This window comes from Apaloderma vittatum, unplaced genomic scaffold, assembly GCF_000703405.1.
Source record: "Apaloderma vittatum isolate BGI_N311 unplaced genomic scaffold, ASM70340v1 scaffold6551, whole genome shotgun sequence".
NCBI lineage: Eukaryota > Metazoa > Chordata > Aves > Trogoniformes > Trogonidae > Apaloderma > Apaloderma vittatum.
The window spans coordinates 57,154-74,669 of NW_009699521.1; the positions used below are offsets into that span (position 1 = coordinate 57,154).

The window sequence follows — 17,516 nt, forward strand, 5'->3', positions numbered from 1 at the left end:
TGTTGAGTGAGGTGAATTACTGGGTTTCCGCTTGATTCCAAGTCTGCAGTTTTGGCCTTTAAAATTACTTGTATTTCTGTATCCAGAGAAGGGAGAATGTAGATGGTGAAGATCAAGATGATCTCTGAAAAACTGTTGAACAGCCTCAACAGTCTACTGCAGGACTAGGACCACCTTGTACCCTTGAATAGTCAAAAGCAAACACTTGCCCTCTTCTTTAGAGAGATGGTAAAACGACACATCAAAAATAACTGAGTTACTAAAAGCAATGATTTGAATGTTGCTAAAGGTTAATAAGTTTTCAAGGAATGTGCTGGCTTCTTTGACAAGCTGGATAAACGGGCCTCATGTCAATGTATGAGTGCATTTCTGGAACAGGGAATGTGCTGACACTACTTCAACGTAAATGCTCTAATTGAAATACTTCACTGTGACCCTTTTAATGCCATTTCTTGGGCATTATTATGGTTATTTTAGTCACATGCCTTTTCAGACAATACCTGTACTGCTTTACAGAGTCCAGGGATCATCGGATGGAGGGTTGGAGGGTCGGTTTTTTAGGATGCGGTAGATAGATGACTGGAGATGCATTGCCACATTCTGCACAGTGATAAAACTACTTCAGCAGAGCTATTCTCGTAGAAGCCATCTGATTATCTGGTCTTGATTTTTAGCCAGGAACTAACTGGTCGTTAGAATCTAAAGTATATCTGTGTATGACAGGAGGTTTGCTAATGTGATGTGATTTAACTTATGTCATATGTTTATTCCTACCAAAGACCTGTCAATCTCTCAGTCAGGCAGGGCCCTGATTGTGCCACTGTAATGTCTTGATAACTCTGGTTTATAGATTAAAAATACGAAGATGTGGAAACAACCATGCTACATTTTAATTACACTGGCATTTGTGTTGAAATAGAGAATGGTAAGAAACATTGGAGTATAACTTTTAGTGACCAGATGAAATTTAATGGCAGCTATTAACTTAAACACATTTTTGGCAATCAAGCACGAAGGAGGTATTTTGTGATTTATTTTTTTTCATCGTCTAACTCTTTAGATTTTAGACACAAAACTTTAATGACTTGCATGAAGAAATTCTTCATTGTTGCTCTGTAAACAGAACGTTTCAAAGCACCTATATCATGGAGGCTTCTATATGACATCCAAGGTCAAATAGATTCAGTATGAGTTAGGATTAAGAAGGACTTACCTGCCTAAGTTTAGGCAGCAGAAGTAACTCCCTGCACTTTAAGTCTTATAGATTTCCCCAGAGATAGCATTCAGAATATTTGTATCAGCTTACTTAGACCCCTGTCAGGTTCTTGGACTTGCTCTGGAAGAGCCTGGTTAATTCTGTTTCTTGGGCCTCATGCAGTAGCCCTAAGAAAGACTGGTCTCCTAAACAGACTTGCAAAACTAGAATTGCACAAATACCCTTCCCATTACTGCTGAGAATCCTTTTTATTTCTTCTCTCCATTTCCAAATTTTTGATGATGTTTTCAATGCTTTTAACTCTCTTTAAATCTGCACAGAATGGAAAGGCAGGTATTTTAGTTACATGGGATATTGCTGCAATTGGATTGCCATTGCTGGCTGAACACCACTCACCAGCTGCGGAACATGGTTCCTTAAGCTTTTCTTCTACAAGTTTAGCTGTGGATTCAAATAATTCAAAAATCTCCTGTGATCCGTTGGGGTAGGTCCCTAATAATTCACTTATTTCACAGTTGTATTTTATTTGAAACTTGCTAAGTCTTTGAAATTATTAAATTTACCTGTTTGCATGATCTTTCATCTGCATTTTAGTAAAACAGACATGTAAACAAAATTATCTGTGGGCTGACCACCTGTCTGGTAGTGGAAAGATACTATATTTCAAAATCTGCAGCAAAAGCAGGAGAGAGCAGGATTTGGAAAGCGTGATTTGTAACTGAGCTACCTTTACAGCAGTGTCTTGTAATAGCATGTTTCTGGTAGGCAAAAGCAAAAGATACAAAATAGCTGTCAATTTATATTGTGGTTATTAAAAGCTTACTGTTTCAGTCTAATTGCTGTGCAAGAGAGAACTCCACCCCTTTTGTGAGCGTTTTTTGACGTTTTAAATTACACGCTGTTGCTGAATATTTTTTTAAAGAACAGTGCAGTGGGTAGAACCCATCATCGGAATTAATACACCAATTATAAACTATGTTGCAAATAAACAGCTTGATCCCTTCTGTTCCTGTGCCTTATGCTGAAAGTTGAGGTGTCTCATTAAAACAGAGGTCTCATTCTCTATTTTAGCTGTCCATGTACTGAAGACAAGAAAGTTCAGCAGCAAGAGTTGGCAACTACTGGCTCCTCCATGGGCAACTGTGCATTATTCTGAATGAAACATTAAACAGAGGTTTTGAAATGCTGAGATGTTTCAGCAGCTAAATCTCTAATTATTAGAATTAATTTTGCTCTTCAAAGGAACAGTGACTTTTCAGGAGTTAAAGAGAGGAGCTCATTTGACAGTATCATTATTTGCAACTTAAAAAATAAGAATGTTCTTTCTCAAAGTGTAGTCAGACGTGCCTGCAAGGACAGGTACTGTGTGTAATAGAGGTAATCATAACGCCCAGAGGTATATGCCAAATGACAATCAAACGCAGGAGCAAAGTGCATATTTAAAATAGTTTGCAAAATTGCTGCAATGTGAGATAGTTTTGTATGTATGTATGTTAATTGGTGAGAGGGCAAAATAGATGAATATAGCCTTCACCGTCCACAAGATTGGCCATTAGAGGTTCAGATAAGATGAAAATGAGCTTCTATAATTGATAAGTTTTAAGCACAGAGCAGAAGTAACACAGTGATGTTTTATATGTTGAAAAAGAACTGACCTTATCAAAGAAGCCCCCTTATTACTCTTTTACTTTAATCTCCATCCACCAATATGTGCTGAGGACTGCCTGCCTGGAAAACAGGAAAGGACCTGGAGGTCCTGGTGGACATCAGGTTGAAAATGAGCCAGCCACGTATCCTCTCCTTGCAGAAGGCTGATCTTGTCCAGGACTGCGTTAGGAGGCAAACTGCCAGCAGGTGCAGGGACATGGTCCTTCCTCCCCTCTGCTCAGCACTGGGAAGGCCACACGCGGAGCGCTGTGTCCAGTGCTGGGCTCCCCAGTACAAGAGAGACATGGACATGCTGGTGAGAGTCCAGCAAAGGACCACTAAGATGATGCAGGTATTGAATCATCTCTCCTATGAGGAAAGGCTGAGAGAGCTGAGACTGTTCAGCTTGGAGGAGAGAAGGCTTGAGGGGATCTCATCAATGTGTGTAAATGCCGGAAGGGAGGGTGCAAAGAGGATGGAACCAGGCTCTTCCCAGTGGTGCCCAGTGGCAGGATAAGAGACAGTGAGTACAAACTGAACATTAGGAAACACTTTTTCACTGTGGGGGTGACTGAGCACCAGCACATGTTGCCTGGGGAGGTTGTGAAGTCTCCATCCTTGCAGATACTCAGAACCCATCTGGACATGGTCCTGGGCACCTGGCTCTAGGTGGGCCCTGCTTGAGCAGGGGGGTTGGGGCCAGATGACCTCCAGAGGTGTCTTACAACCTGAACCATTCTGTGAGTCAGTGATGTCCATTCCCATTATAGTCAATTGTATGATACAATTCTGGCTATATGAAGAAAAATATAAGAAAAATATAGGTACCTAAAGAGTACAAACACAGTTCATCTTTCACATAGCCTTTTACTCAATAGTTACATATTATTGTTATATATATAATTGCATATATAAAAATCAGACAATTGTATTTAATAACATACGCTAACAGTGTTTTGGAAACAAAGCTATAAATACGAAAGTGTATATCGTAAAACTGTGAAAAATCTTTTTAAAGGAAATATACAAAAGGCATTTAAATACTAATAATTAGTCTTGGTCCTGAAAATAACAATAGAAGATGAAAAAATTAGTAACTAGACTTGTTCATCTGGTGATTCATTTATCTGCACACTTCCAGTAAGCCAGTGGGTTCCAAATTGGCTCTTCCTCACACGCAAGAGTCTGTTCTTGCACACACAGGTCGTAGTTTTAAAATCAGTTGTTACTGGAAAGGAAGTCTGAAGTTCAGACAATGGTGGCAGAAAATCCAGACTAAGGCAGTTCTTCCAAGGTGAACTGCAGAATATTTTTTTTAAGTCCCTTAGTAATCACAAAGGCAAAAGAAAATATTTTATTCCCTTTCATAGTGGTTATGAAGAAATTAGCAAAGAGTGATGGTCTGCCTTTTGACAGTTGTCCGGCATAACTCTTTACTACCATAGGCATCATTAATACCTTTCGAATATCTAAAACTGGACATGGCTACAGTATGGATATTTGCTAATGTTCCCCTTAAGAATTAGAAATGCCACATATAAGTCAGAAATATTTGATTCCTGTGACATAATTTGTGTTCTTTCCAGAGTTTCCCCTTTCCAATGCATTACCAGTCTTGGTAGTCAGAAGAACCAAAGTTTTAGCTTAGTTGGTGTCTTATTAGACCTGCTTTAGCTAGGTCAGTCCTGGCTCTGGTAGCACAAAGCCACAAGTGTTGGCTTAACATTATCATCTTCATAAAGCACAAGGAAGTAGTAAAAAGCAATTCAGTGATTCCGGTGCCCTTCACAACTACATTCAGAAAGGTGTCACCTTTGGTACAGAGCCAGGCACAGTGAAGAGCAAGGTTTGAAGTCCATGGACAACTTTACTTACTATATAATTAATGTAAGCCCATTTCTCAGAAATTGCTTAAGAATGGCTCTGAGTAATGTATTAACCATTTTCCAACTGTTATTTACAGAAATAGTCTTCTGTCTTCATGTTTCTTTAAAAAAAAAAAAAAGGAAAAATTTAGTTCTGCTTTCTGCCTGGCTGCTTAAAGCTTTGCCCATTTTTCATTACTCCCTTTATTGTAGTCTTTTTAGATGTGTTCATCTTTACAGTCCTTTGTCAGCTTTATAAGAATATTTTATTCCTGAGATGCTTTTCATCTTCTCTGCTCTGTGATGAGTAAAGCAAATAAAGTAAGAACAAAGCAAATAAAGTAAGAACTAACCTGCTTTTCCTTACTCCCGCTTTCCAGTTCCACAGGTTCATTTTTGATTTCACAGTTTTCTCCAGCATCTTTTTGTGTCAATTATGCATGCAGTGAGAAACCTTCTGGTAGCTGTAATATTCCCCAAGAGTCAGCATTCACCATTCCTTTTCCTTGTCTCTTTAGCATACATACAGCTAATTTCTCATTACTTTTTTAGGTCTAATAAATATTAACCTTCTCAACTGCTGTGTTTTAAAGCTTTTAGTTAACAGTATTGCCTGTAATATTATTTGTGGAAGTCTCTTATGCTTTTCTTTGCCAGTCTTGGTCTTCTCAGTGAGTACTCCTTAGGTTTTCTGATTTTGCTAAGGTCATTTCTGATGCAGTATTGGTAAGACTCAAAATAATACAAAAGACCTAAACTGGACGTTCCGTAGTTCTTTTACAGTGAGCTTCTCTGGACTCAGAATGGTATCATAGCTGGCTGCGGGGTCTTTTGTTGAGTTTTTCAGAACCAGTACTTGTCTTGCTTTCCTGTGACAACTACTTTCAGCCTTAGCTGGCTCAGCTTCTGAATTTAGACAAGAAGTCACTGCCAAAAGTGTGAACTTTTCAAGAACATAGTGATAAGAGAGGCCCTATACTGAGAGCACCTCAGTAAACCCTGTTCCCCATGCTGCTAATCACAGTTGTGATAGGAATTATGATCAAAGCTTGCATTAGGAATATCATTTAATGAGAGATCAGCATGGAGCATTTGTGATTTTTGCCAAGTCCGTTTGATTGGTTGGTTGGTTGATTCAGTGACTGATTTTTGCTAAGTGGCTCAAAACTGAGGTCCGTGGACCTTGCTGAGACCATTACCATACGCAGAACTGAAGGCAGAAGCTGTGGGAGTTGAGGTGTCATGTAGTAACTGAGCCGACCACCCAACTACTGGCACCTTCTGTGAACCTGCTATATTAAGTCCAATGATGGAGAGTGAAGCATGATTTAATGAGTAGAGCTACGTTATAAGATAGAGGACCCAAAAAAATCCCCAACCTACAAAAAACAGAACAGAAATCTGGAAAAAAAGGGCGAGTAATAGTAATCCAATCTGCTCGGGTAGGATTTGTCTCATCTGACCCCTGACTTAAGAAGGGCTGAAGTTTAGTCGATCTAGTTAATGCAGAATGGGAGTCCTAAGAACGTATCATAAAAGAAGAAAAGTAAATATATTTCTCCAGTGACTCAGACGTAGTAATTGCTGTCCTGAGGGTAATTTCCATGCTGACAGCCATGTAGGATGGCATCTTCAGCTGTACATGGCCCACGTCTAGACAGGAGCCCAGTGGCCTCCTTCCACAAAGGGAGCAAAAGGTCTATATGTGGCCTCATTAAACATTTCCCCGATCCTTACGTGTGACCTCTGTCTCCAGGTGGTATTTAAACTGTTCTTTATTTCCTTATGAGTGTAAGCCATCAAATGCCATGCGTGATAGCTTAATAATAGAGTATGAATGCTATCACCTCTATGTAGTTTTGTTCCTTGTGATTTGGGGACGTGCTGTCGGCTGAAGGGATCGTGAGGATGTTGCGGTACCTTGTAATGGCCAGTGTGGAGCTGGTGACCCGTGGTTTCCCTCCGACTACTCTGCCCTTAAGAATTATTTTATCTATTGGTGAATGGTTCTGTCTACTCTCTCCCAGGTTGACAGATTCATAACTGTGACAAATCTAACGTAATCATCGGGAGTTTTGGCTGATGACTATCTCCTGGATGATTGCTCTCCACCTAGGCTGCAGTGTTTCCACACCATCAGTCTGTCTCAAGCTAGTGGAGCACTTTATGGCCACTTGTAGATCAGCTTTCACTGTTCAATTTACTACACTCCTAATTTGCAAGACTAAAGCAACAGCTGATACTCATTAGTTTTTAATTTTTTCTCCTACTATTATTTCCTTTTTTGAAGTCACAAGTATAGATAATCAGTTGCTTGCATTATCTCAATGTTTCTCCTGTTGGAAAATTACATTAAATGAACAAGCAAATTCAAAAATTCTCTTGCAGTAGTGCAGAAGTATGACAGAGCAATTGAATATACAATATTATGGTATTATGTTAAACTTCATGTGGAGCAACAGATGTATGGGGAAAAAAAAGAGTAATGTATTACTATTATAATGTGAGAGGAGAAAAAATTAGTCAGCTCTTGCATGAATAAACTTTACTGGTCTCACGAATAGCTTCATGTAACTTAATCTTTCTGTATGATGACTTGCAAGCTAATTACTCTTGGATTGCCCCAGAATGATATAACTCATTCTGGGAGCATTTTGAATTTTGCCAAAGTTGTGAAGTGGATACAGTTGAAACTGTAATTGAATGGGTTTCCTGATGAATATATCTGCAAATCGTCACAGGGTGTTATTCCAGGCAGTAACTGTGATCGTTGGTAGATTTATCCCTTTTTTAAAACAATAGAGTTAAAAGTGGCAGATGGTAGTTAATGATTAACATTTCTAGTAAACAAACTTTTGCAGGGATATATTTAAAGTGGTTGTATGTATATAAATAGTCAGGGGCATGAGCTGTGCAACTATAATTGAATTACATTAGCATAACTGAAGTAGAAGTTTAGTAAATACCAAACACCTTAATTAACTTGCACAGTATTAGGAGGTTAATGACATACGTCCCCTCCCCCATAAATGACTCTTCAAAGTGTTTGGCAACGTGGCAATTTAGAGCTGAACTGGTACCTGGTAACCCCACCCTTTGTGGCTGGTGTATGGTAACTTAACTCCTACCACACAAGCTTGGCCTCTGATGGGATTTCTTGAGGTTGAAGCAACAGCCTTTCTTTCAGTGAGCTGGAAACCTCCCCATGAAGTGGGACCATGCAAGTGCCCTCCAGTTGCACCCATCTGCCTCCCAGCACCCACCTGCCTCCCAGCCTGGGGACCCCTTTGCTTGCTGGGCTCTAAACACAGCAGGGCTGGAGTTGGTTAGCTCAGGCTCCACAAACTTACACTATTGAACACAGAAGCTCTGCTCCCTCTGCCAAAAATTTGCCCACCAGCATTGTGTAGTTCTTAAGCAAATAGAAGATAGCAATTATTTTTGTGCCCCTTCAGTCGATAAGGGGAGTAACTGTTTGCTTCTGATTGCAGGTTTTGCAGTCTTTCATTTTTCTAACTTTTTATTATTATTTTTGCTGGTGCAGTTTCTGGAAATATGCCAATTACATCTTCTAGTGGGTTCAAGAAGTGTAATTGAATATTGTTGTAGGAGCTGTCCGATCTGTGTGTTGGAGACCAACGTGAGCTGTGCATCTTCTTAGCTAAGGGGGTTTTTTACTCACTGATGCTTATTCTAAAATCTTAATAGTGGGATTAGAAGCCTGATGGAAAACTAGCAGCGATTTGCAGATTTATCATGCCAAGTAAAGTAAATAAACAATGTAGTTACTAGTCTAGTTAATTATTTTAAGAATACTGGTGAGTCAGGAAACTATATGCAAATTTGTAAGAAATTAACTTGTGTTACGTATGAATAATTTGGGAAAAGCACATTTGATCCACAAGTGGTTGAAATTTATATTCTTCTCTCATATAGGAGACTGTGCTGTAAATAAGCTAGCTTCTCTCATGGGAAAGAAATGTGAATTTTGCTGACAAGCTGAAGTCTTTCAACAGAAAAATGCATGCTGACAGTTTGACCCAGTGGCCAATTGACTGATTACTTTCTCCCTTTTTCCCTTTTTTTAGATGCTGAAGAATACCAGCCTCCAATATGGAAATCATACTGTGAGTATACGAAAACTTTGAATAATCTTAGTGCCTTACCAGTGTGCCACTGTTGGATCTTTTCCCTTTGTTTAGAAAAAAGGCATAAATTTACTACTGGGTGCTTGTAGAAATTACTCTGTGGGGCAGCAGCAAAACCCAAACTTTTCTAGCTCTCCGGAGAGCAAGTGCAGGAGGGTTGTGAGTGCCAGACTCTCTGGGTTGCCTTAACAGTGAGCAAATCCTGGGTTTCGCGGTTTCTCTGCTGAAGAGGGATTCCAGAGGTAGAGGTTAATGCTTCATGTATTTACTAAAGGTCAGGCTTGAGTATACTTGCCTTTTTATATGGGTCACCAAATCACTTCAAGATAATAATATTTTTGATCCTTAGCAATAGAAGTGGATTTCTGAAGCGGTGGTTTAGAAGTTGGAGGCACCATTATCAGTTCTTTGAACCTTCCTGCCTGCTTTTAGAAAAATAATTTACATAGAGTGAAGTGCAGAAATGCATATTTTATGCTCTTTTTGCTGTGTTCCAAATGTATTTTCTAATAAAGTAGCAGAGCTCTAAGACAAAATACAGACTTTTAAAATCCTTATTAAGGATGGCCTTTAAATTTGATCTTTTTATTTAAATCCTTACTGGAACTTTAATAAAACTGTAGCTTTGGGTGTGGAGACTTGGGGATTTTTTTGCCATTTTCAGATACGGAACTATCCTTAAGCGAAAGTCATCTCTTTTATTGTGGCAACTTCAAATTCAGTACAGTGCCATTAGTGAAATGGAACTACAAAAAGACAAGGATCACAGTAGTTACGTGTGTGTACCTGTATAATTTTGAAGACTGGAATAAACTTGTTGACTTCACTTACATGCCCATTAAACTACCTTGCTGACTTCAAAGACATCACCTCTCTGTTACCTGAAAATGACATTCTGCCTCAGAATAGACTTGGATTTTTTCAAACAAATGTTGAGTATTAAATTACAAATATTGCTTTGCTTCTCAGAACACCAGAACACTGTTTTCTAGAGACTTTTTTTTTTGACAGCAATATTTTGAATTTATAAGAAAAACCTCCTTAAAAGTCAGCAAGAGTGTATTGATTTGAGTTGGACCATTCCAGTGGACTTTACTAGGTACCTGGAAAAAAGCAGACACTTGAGCAGGTTTCTTTCTCAGAGCAACTGATGGAAAAGCTCCCATTAACTCTGATGAGACCAGGATTTAAAATAACAGATGTTTCCTTTCTTGTGGGAAGTTTTCATTAAAAAGTCAGGGAATAAGTACATCCCTTTACTTACCTTCTCTCCGTTGCCCCACTGGTGTGGCAGAGAGATCACTGCAGACAGTGAAAAAGTTTGGTTACTTTTGTCTGATAGTTTACACATAGTCCAAGGAAACTTTTAAAAAAATAATAAAAAAAACCAGAATGAACAAATAGAATATGAATATATATAATTTCCTATTCAGATGTATGTAGGATGCCAAGGTTGTGGTAAAGACAAAGTTATGGCCTCAGCATCTGAACCCCATGCATGAGTGACCTTGGAAAAAGTTACACAGCTCCAAAATGCAGAAAATAGTTCAAGGTTACAGAGATTTATTGCTGAGACTGCTTAGCCACAGACATATGTTTTTCATTGCAATGTTGGGTAATGTATGCTTTTTTACTCTACTAGAAATATTAATTATAGAGGTTATGTCCAATGATAACATTAGTCTATGATGCAATCTACTGTCCTGCCTCATCACAGTTTTAGCTTAAGGTATGTATTTCACTCTTACCAGTTTGTGTTTACTGCCTATTTAACAATTACTTTCAGTATATTTTAGCTAGTAACTTTTAAAGTTTACTAACATACAGTTAAGATACTTTTGCATACAGTTTTGCTTTCTTTTCTTAGTCCAGGATAAATTTAGGTGCACTAGGTTGCCTTTTATTGACATCATGATAAAGGCTTCAGTCCTTCTAGCTTCCCAACAAAGGCACATTTTCCTGTTTATGCAGGCAAAGTATTCGGATGAACAGTATTGCACATATCCATGGTCAAATGCCAGTCAAAGTAAAACAGCTTTCAAAATCCAAGCCTTATTCTTTGGCATAATGTAGAAGATTGTTTCAGCTGTATTTGGAGAAGATGAACATTTCTGATGCAGAAGATCTTCACTTGCTTATGAATTGTCAGAAGATACCTAGGTTTCATAGATTACAAGGTTTTTCAGACCTTTTCTGTGTCACAAATTAGGGCTGGGCAGGCCGTTAAATGACTGATAGATATTCTTTAATTCGTTTCTCTCCCCAGACGGGAGGTGAAAAGGAAGAAGGTGGAGGAATTTATGGATTGGAAACGAAAAGTAAAACAGCTTTAAAGAAGTAATAATAATATTGATAAGGAAATAATGACAATAATGAAATATGTGTAAGTGTATACAAAACTGATATCTAAACTGAACTCCCCCTTGATAACAATTACTACTGATGTTACAGAAGCAGGCAGGCACTGGGAAAACTGAACACAGGAGCTGGATTCAGGAATTTAGGATTAGGGTTAAAGGCAGAAGAATGGACAGAGTCTTCCTTGGATGCTGGCTGTTGAAGAAGTGGAAGAGCAAGAGATCTCAGCCCCTGTGATCCCTCAGCTTTATACTGACAATTACGTATAAGGAATGGAATACTCTTGTTGGTCATCTGTCCTGTCCGTTCCTCCCCAGAGGTGCAACCTTTGACTTTCTTGTCACTCTTCTACTTCCTGGCACTCCCAAGGTGTTACACAAGATTTAGCAGTGACCTTGGTTACTATGGGAGCAAGTATAAGCAAGAGCCTTTCTGCATACCAATCCCTGGCGCTAACTATCAACATCAGGCGTTATCACTTCTAGTAGCAGACACTGTCTGCAAAAACACACTGCTAACCTCAGAGTGCAACCTCTTAGAAGAGACTGAGCTGAAAAGTAAAGTCACTGAATAGAATTGGTTCTGTTTAGTTCAAACCAGGACATCCTGATAGCACTGGAACACAGAGGCTTAAAGAAATGGCAATAATGATTTTGTATTACCAGGAAGGGACTTGGGGAAAAAATCTGGAAAGTTGTTAGGAGCCAACAGTCTCTAAGCAGTGGATTTGACTGCATTTATACCTGAGTAACAGATCAACAAATAGATGTCCGATAAGAGATTTCTTCTTGTAGTTTGCTGTATGTTAGTAATATTATATGAAGTGACGTTTTGCCTTTTTACTATTGTGGAGGTAGGAAAGTAAGGAAGCGAAGAATCACAGACGTGAGTTTGCAGGCACTTCTGAGATGAGCTGATTCGGCTTCCTACTTGAAGCACAATTATGGATGGCTTTAGAGCAGAACAGCCGTGGATTTATCTAGCTGAGTTCTGAAAACCTTCAGGGAAGGAGCTTCTGCCACCTTTGTGGGTAGCCTGCTCCAGTGCTGCATTGCCCTGTTAGAGCAAAACCACTGATTTTACCTGCTTCGTGTGATAAATAGGCAATTTGGGTTTTTTGACTTCCAGCATTCTTGGGTTTTGAAGAGATGTAAACCCACTCTTTTCCTCTATTTGCCACTGTTGAGATTGGTGTGTGCTGAGCAAGCCTAATGTCCGTGCCACTTCAGTGTTTGTTTGTATTATTTAAGATCAGTACACTGACACGAAGCAGTGTGGCAAGGTGCGGAGGATCAGCTGATGCCATGCTTCAGCTCCTCACAAAGTACCTACCTTCTGTCTTTCATCAAATAATAAGCACAGTGTCTGAGACTCAGTTTTGTTAGAAATTAAGGCTTTATTTCAGCCGGGCACTTAGGTTTCTAATTAAGCATGTGAGTAATCCCGCAGAAGTAGGACAGCTCATATTGTTCAAGCTCGGCACGTGGATAAGTGCCTGACTGAGATGAGGCCACGGAGGTAAAACTAAGGAACTCTGTGAAACGTTCTCAGGGAGAAGGCACTACGTTTCTTTACTGCTTTATGAAAGTGATGATAGGAATTGTTCATCTCCACTGGAGCATCACTGAACACTACTCATAGGTGAGTTAAAGGAGAAACTTGAGTTCCTGACACACTGCAGAATGAAAAAAGTATGAAGAAATGGGTGATAGACCTTCTTCCCTGGCAGAAAAGGAGTAAGTGTTGATTTTCGCATGTCATCCCTTTATTTCTTAGGCAGATCAGATTTGAGAATTAGGCAGTTCTTTCTAAAACTTGTTGTGGAATTTCCCATATTTGTGCCATGAGACAACATTCATTGGCAGGAACAAAAGAGATATATATATTCTAACTAGTTACTTTACATCTCAAGGAAATGTTCCCTAGAGATTCAGTAATAAATTAAAGTTTTGTTAACTTTGTAAGTTCCCAAGTGATACTGGGAATGCTGGCAAACTGTCTGAATTATGAAACCGATAAAGGTGTTCAGTGGCCAGTTACAAGCTACTGCATTTTTCTATTGGAGTGCTGCATTTTGTTCTAATATTTAGTGTGCATTGTTACTGTGCATTTCATTTGCATCTGATGCTGAACAAAAAGCTGCTCCCAGTCTGATGCCATTCTCTAAGCAGTAATAATACATTTTCTTTTTGCATGCAGTTGACTTTTTATAAGGTTAATTTTCTCAGAGACTAAAATAATGATGCATTATTATGTTCAAGTGTCACCTTTTTTTGATCACAGTGGGTTTGTCTTTTAACCTGCCTGTCAGTTTTAAATGCTGGAATAAACTGGGTCAGATGTCAATCACTGCTTACCCCTGTATTAAATAAGTGTGTTTTTCTATTATTTCAGTTAACCATATCCTTATACATTGAATTCTGTTTCAAGATTTTCAGAGGTGCAGGTGAGAAAATGAGGCAGAAAGGCAAGACTCATTTCTCATTTGAGCAAGTAAGTGAAGGGTATGTGCTTTCTGAAGTTCTGACCAGCCCCTGGACTCTGCTTGGGTCTTGCAGTGTCAGCCAGTGTGTGAGTGCCCAGCACTTTGGAAAAAAATATAAAACTAAATCAGGCAGAGCTGCAGGGTGTTCAGCACTTCTGAAAATGAGGTCACTTAATGAGGTGTCTACACTCATTGGAACTTAGCTGTAGGGCACGTTTTTCTCAAGTCACCTTAGTGCTTGTAGTCTTAGCCCCTTAGCAGGCTTTCACAGAGCAATGGTTTGAAGCAGAAACAGGAGAGAACCCCTTAGAGAAGAACACAGCTTTTGTCAGTGTCGCTTTGCTTTAACACCATAGTCCTTTGCTCCTTAACATCATAGATACTGTCTTCCCCTCGTTTTTCACTGAACTGCACTTTCACTGTTGTTTTACCTCCTCCACCCTCGCCTTGCTGTGTCTATTCCGGGTATCCTCAGGGGCTACGTGCCTCTCTGTCTCTCCTCTGTTGTTTGTCTCCCATTGAACTGCTTGGCGTTCCTTATCATGATGCCACCAGTGGTTCTCAGTCCTTTCTTTCTGCTCCTGATCTGTCTCCTCTCCCTCTGTCAAGTGGTTCTGCATCTCTCTCTCCAGTAGTTCCATAGGGTTGTCTCTCTGTCAGTTTAATGTCTTTCAGTTTAAAGCTAATATGGCCAAATCTGAATTCTTTATTTTTCCCAGAGAACGATTTCTCATTCATGATGTTTTCTGTGATTACCACCATTCACAATCTCAATCTTGCATATTATTTGGGTCCATTTTTTCATCCTGCATGTTTAAGGCAAAATATAATTTATTATTTTTTCTAATTTGTATAGTAATAATCTTACTACATTTTTCTCTGAATTATTTCTAAATCAGATATCTTTCTCAGTTCAGATTATTGTGCAGATTAATTACCCGTGCCTCTCTGAGAATGACAGCAACCTTTTCTAGTCTATTCTAAATACAGTTGTTAAAATGATTTGTCTTCCTTGCATTCATCATGAATCCCTGCGCTGATTCATCCCACTGCATCCTATCAGCATCCATTTTTTTGTGTTTGCTTTCAAATCTTTCATATATCTGCCCTCTCCTGTTAGTCATTCTTTCCTTTGTTTTGTGAAATGCTGACTCTCCTCTCCACCCTCACTTCTCCAGTGCTATCAGCCTCAGCAATCCTTTTGGTCATTTTAGAGAGCTCTTTGCTTTTCTCATTTCTTATAAAAGCAGCACATCACAAGTTAGGCTTGTAGTGTGTCTTCAGACCAACTTGTTTTGCACCACAGCTGTCAAGGTTATCTTAGAAACAGCTCCGCTGGCTTAATTTGCTATATCAGTTAATATTTACCAGGTTTGCTTATTGAAAAATAGCATTTTTTAAAAGTATGATTTTTCAATTAATATTGAAATAAATAAATTGGGAAGCAATTATATTCCTGCAATATTTTGAATCCTTAGAGTTCCTTCTCTTTGCTAGAAATGTATGCAGGAGGAGAAAAGGTTACTGTTTTCCTCTTGGTTATAGTTAGTATTAAGTATCAGTAACTTGCTGAATCAGTGGTTATGCTGACATTCAGAAATGGACTCTAAAATAATGATATTGGGCTCCAGAATAATCAGAGTTTTAAAACATGCTATGTGATTTTTGAAGCAAAATTTTCATGCTTTGCTTGGCAATTCATTTGGATACCCAAGTCACTTGATCACAAAAGAGTTAAAGGAAGACTTTGAGTCTTAGTCTGATGTTGCAGGAGGTAAGAAAGACCACTAGTTGTCATGAATCTTGTGCAAAAGTAGTGGGAGATCTGGCAGTGCTGAATGATGCAGCTTAAATCCAAAGCCTTAGTACAAATTCAAAGCTGGATCACATCCATATGCATTAAAACTGATAGAGAATATAAGAAATCATGCACTCTCTTTCTGTGTCCTTCCGAGGAAGTAGGGGTGAAGGTTGGATTGGGAAAAGGAGAGGTTATGGGTTTTCCATTTCAACGTTAGCAGAGAACAGAAGCCCTCAAAAATTTCACATCCTCCGAGTAACAAACTTGGGTGCAAGCAGAGGACCCTCCTGCTTCTCAGATTTCGTTGCTTCTACCTCCATTTAAAGAGAAGGTGCAGAAGGTGGGAGAAGGTGCTGAAGAGTAACACCTACCATTTCAATTCACTTCCTGCAGCAGGGCCTCTGTGTTTGTCAGACCTACAGGCTTTTATATTCCTCTTGTAATCTGCCATCTTTCAGGGCACAATTCTGAGCTTCACAAGCCTTATGTCCTGGAAACTCAGTCTTTTAAAATAATTCGTAGACACGATCTTTCCAAATACAAGCAGCTCAGCATACAGAAGGCCTTTCTCGAGGGATGCAGGCCAGACCTCTGGGATTTTTACTGGAGTTACGGAGAGACAGTCTGTCTGCGCTGGAATTGATTACTGTCATTGCATGTCAGCTTCTTCTCACGACTGTGGAGTGGAAAGGAAGGAGAGGATCTCATTAAATACATGCAACAAGGAGCCCGAGGGCCGGGGTTCAGTGGCCACCCCTAGCCTCAGGTCTCTCTCCTCCAGCCTTCAGAAGATTTGCAAAATTGATCCAGGGATATTTGAATAAGGAGTAATTGCCCTGAAAGGAATGTTTGCTTGCTTGTCAGTAACTGCCAGCAGATCTTGAAATAAATTACGGGATTGTGGTGAACAGTTTCAAATGTGCTGAACTTTTTCCTGGCCTGTCCAAAAAACCGCTGATGCTACTGGTAAGCATCTTGAGTTCTTACAACATGGTATATGCAAAAGTGAGAATTTATCCTGAAATTCACCTAATAAATCTTTCTGACTAGTCTTCCCCGGTGTAGAAATGTAATAACAAGTACAAAAGGAGATAATAATTCTAAAAGCTAATGATCACTTTTATTAGTTTGCAGGTCAACAACTGATACTCATATAAATGACTTAGATGAACTGAAATACCTCCATTTGCTGTCCTTTTCTTTACATTTGCATTTTTCTCTGCAGCCTCTGGCTAAACAGACTCATCTGAATAAAAGTTTGTGTGTGTTGCCATCTTCTAATGATCTGTACATTTTTGTGTTTGACAGTGTATCAATTGCAACAAGAGGCACCACGTCCCAAGAGAATCATCTGTCCTCGGGAGGTCAGTTCTTCTTTCACTCTACCTTGTTAAATCTGATGAATTGTCAGCAGCATATGATTACCAAAAAATCTTTTGTACAGTGTGCGAGTAGTATTTGCTTTAATTTTTCTAAGCCATTATTTTATATAATCATTTCCTTAAGGTTGATTAATTAAAGCAAATTAATATTTGCTAATTAGGCATGGAGGCCTCATTCTACCACTAGAAGCCCCTTCATTAGACGAACACTCATTAATCATTGCTTAGTGTGCTTTTCTGTATACTACCTAAAGTTTTGCATTTCCTTGTCAAAATGGTGTATATTCTTCCTGCATCTGCATGTTAACATCTGCGTGATATGTTTCAACACAGTCTATGTAGCTCCAGTTTGTTGGATGCATTCTGAAAAGGGTTATGTTTGTTATAATCATAGAAACATAGAATCATAGAATGGTTTGGGCTAGAAGGGACCTTAAAGATCATCTAGTTCCACGTCCCCTGCCATGGGCAGGGACACCTCCCACTAGACCAGGTTGCTCAAAGCCCCGTCCAGCCTGGCCTCAAACACTTCCAGGGTGAGGGATTGCCTCAACTTCTCTGGGCAACCTGTGCCAGTGCCTCACCACTCTCACAGTAAATTTCTTTCTAATATC

At 39.3% G+C, this 17,516-nt stretch overlaps 1 protein-coding gene across 1 annotated transcript in view; it reads left to right on the forward strand.

The window, feature by feature from the left end:
- Window positions 1-8,816: 8,816 nt before the first annotated feature.
- Window positions 8,817-17,516, forward strand: part of LOC104280676 (beta-chimaerin) — a gene marked incomplete at both ends in the record, with an annotated part of 29,527 nt that continues 20,827 nt past the window's right edge. The window contains 2 exons of the mRNA XM_009878404.1: window positions 8,817-8,855; window positions 16,829-16,884. Of these exons, the coding sequence (XP_009876706.1) occupies window positions 8,817-8,855; window positions 16,829-16,884 (95 nt within the window). The remainder of the gene's footprint in view (window positions 8,856-16,828; window positions 16,885-17,516) is intronic.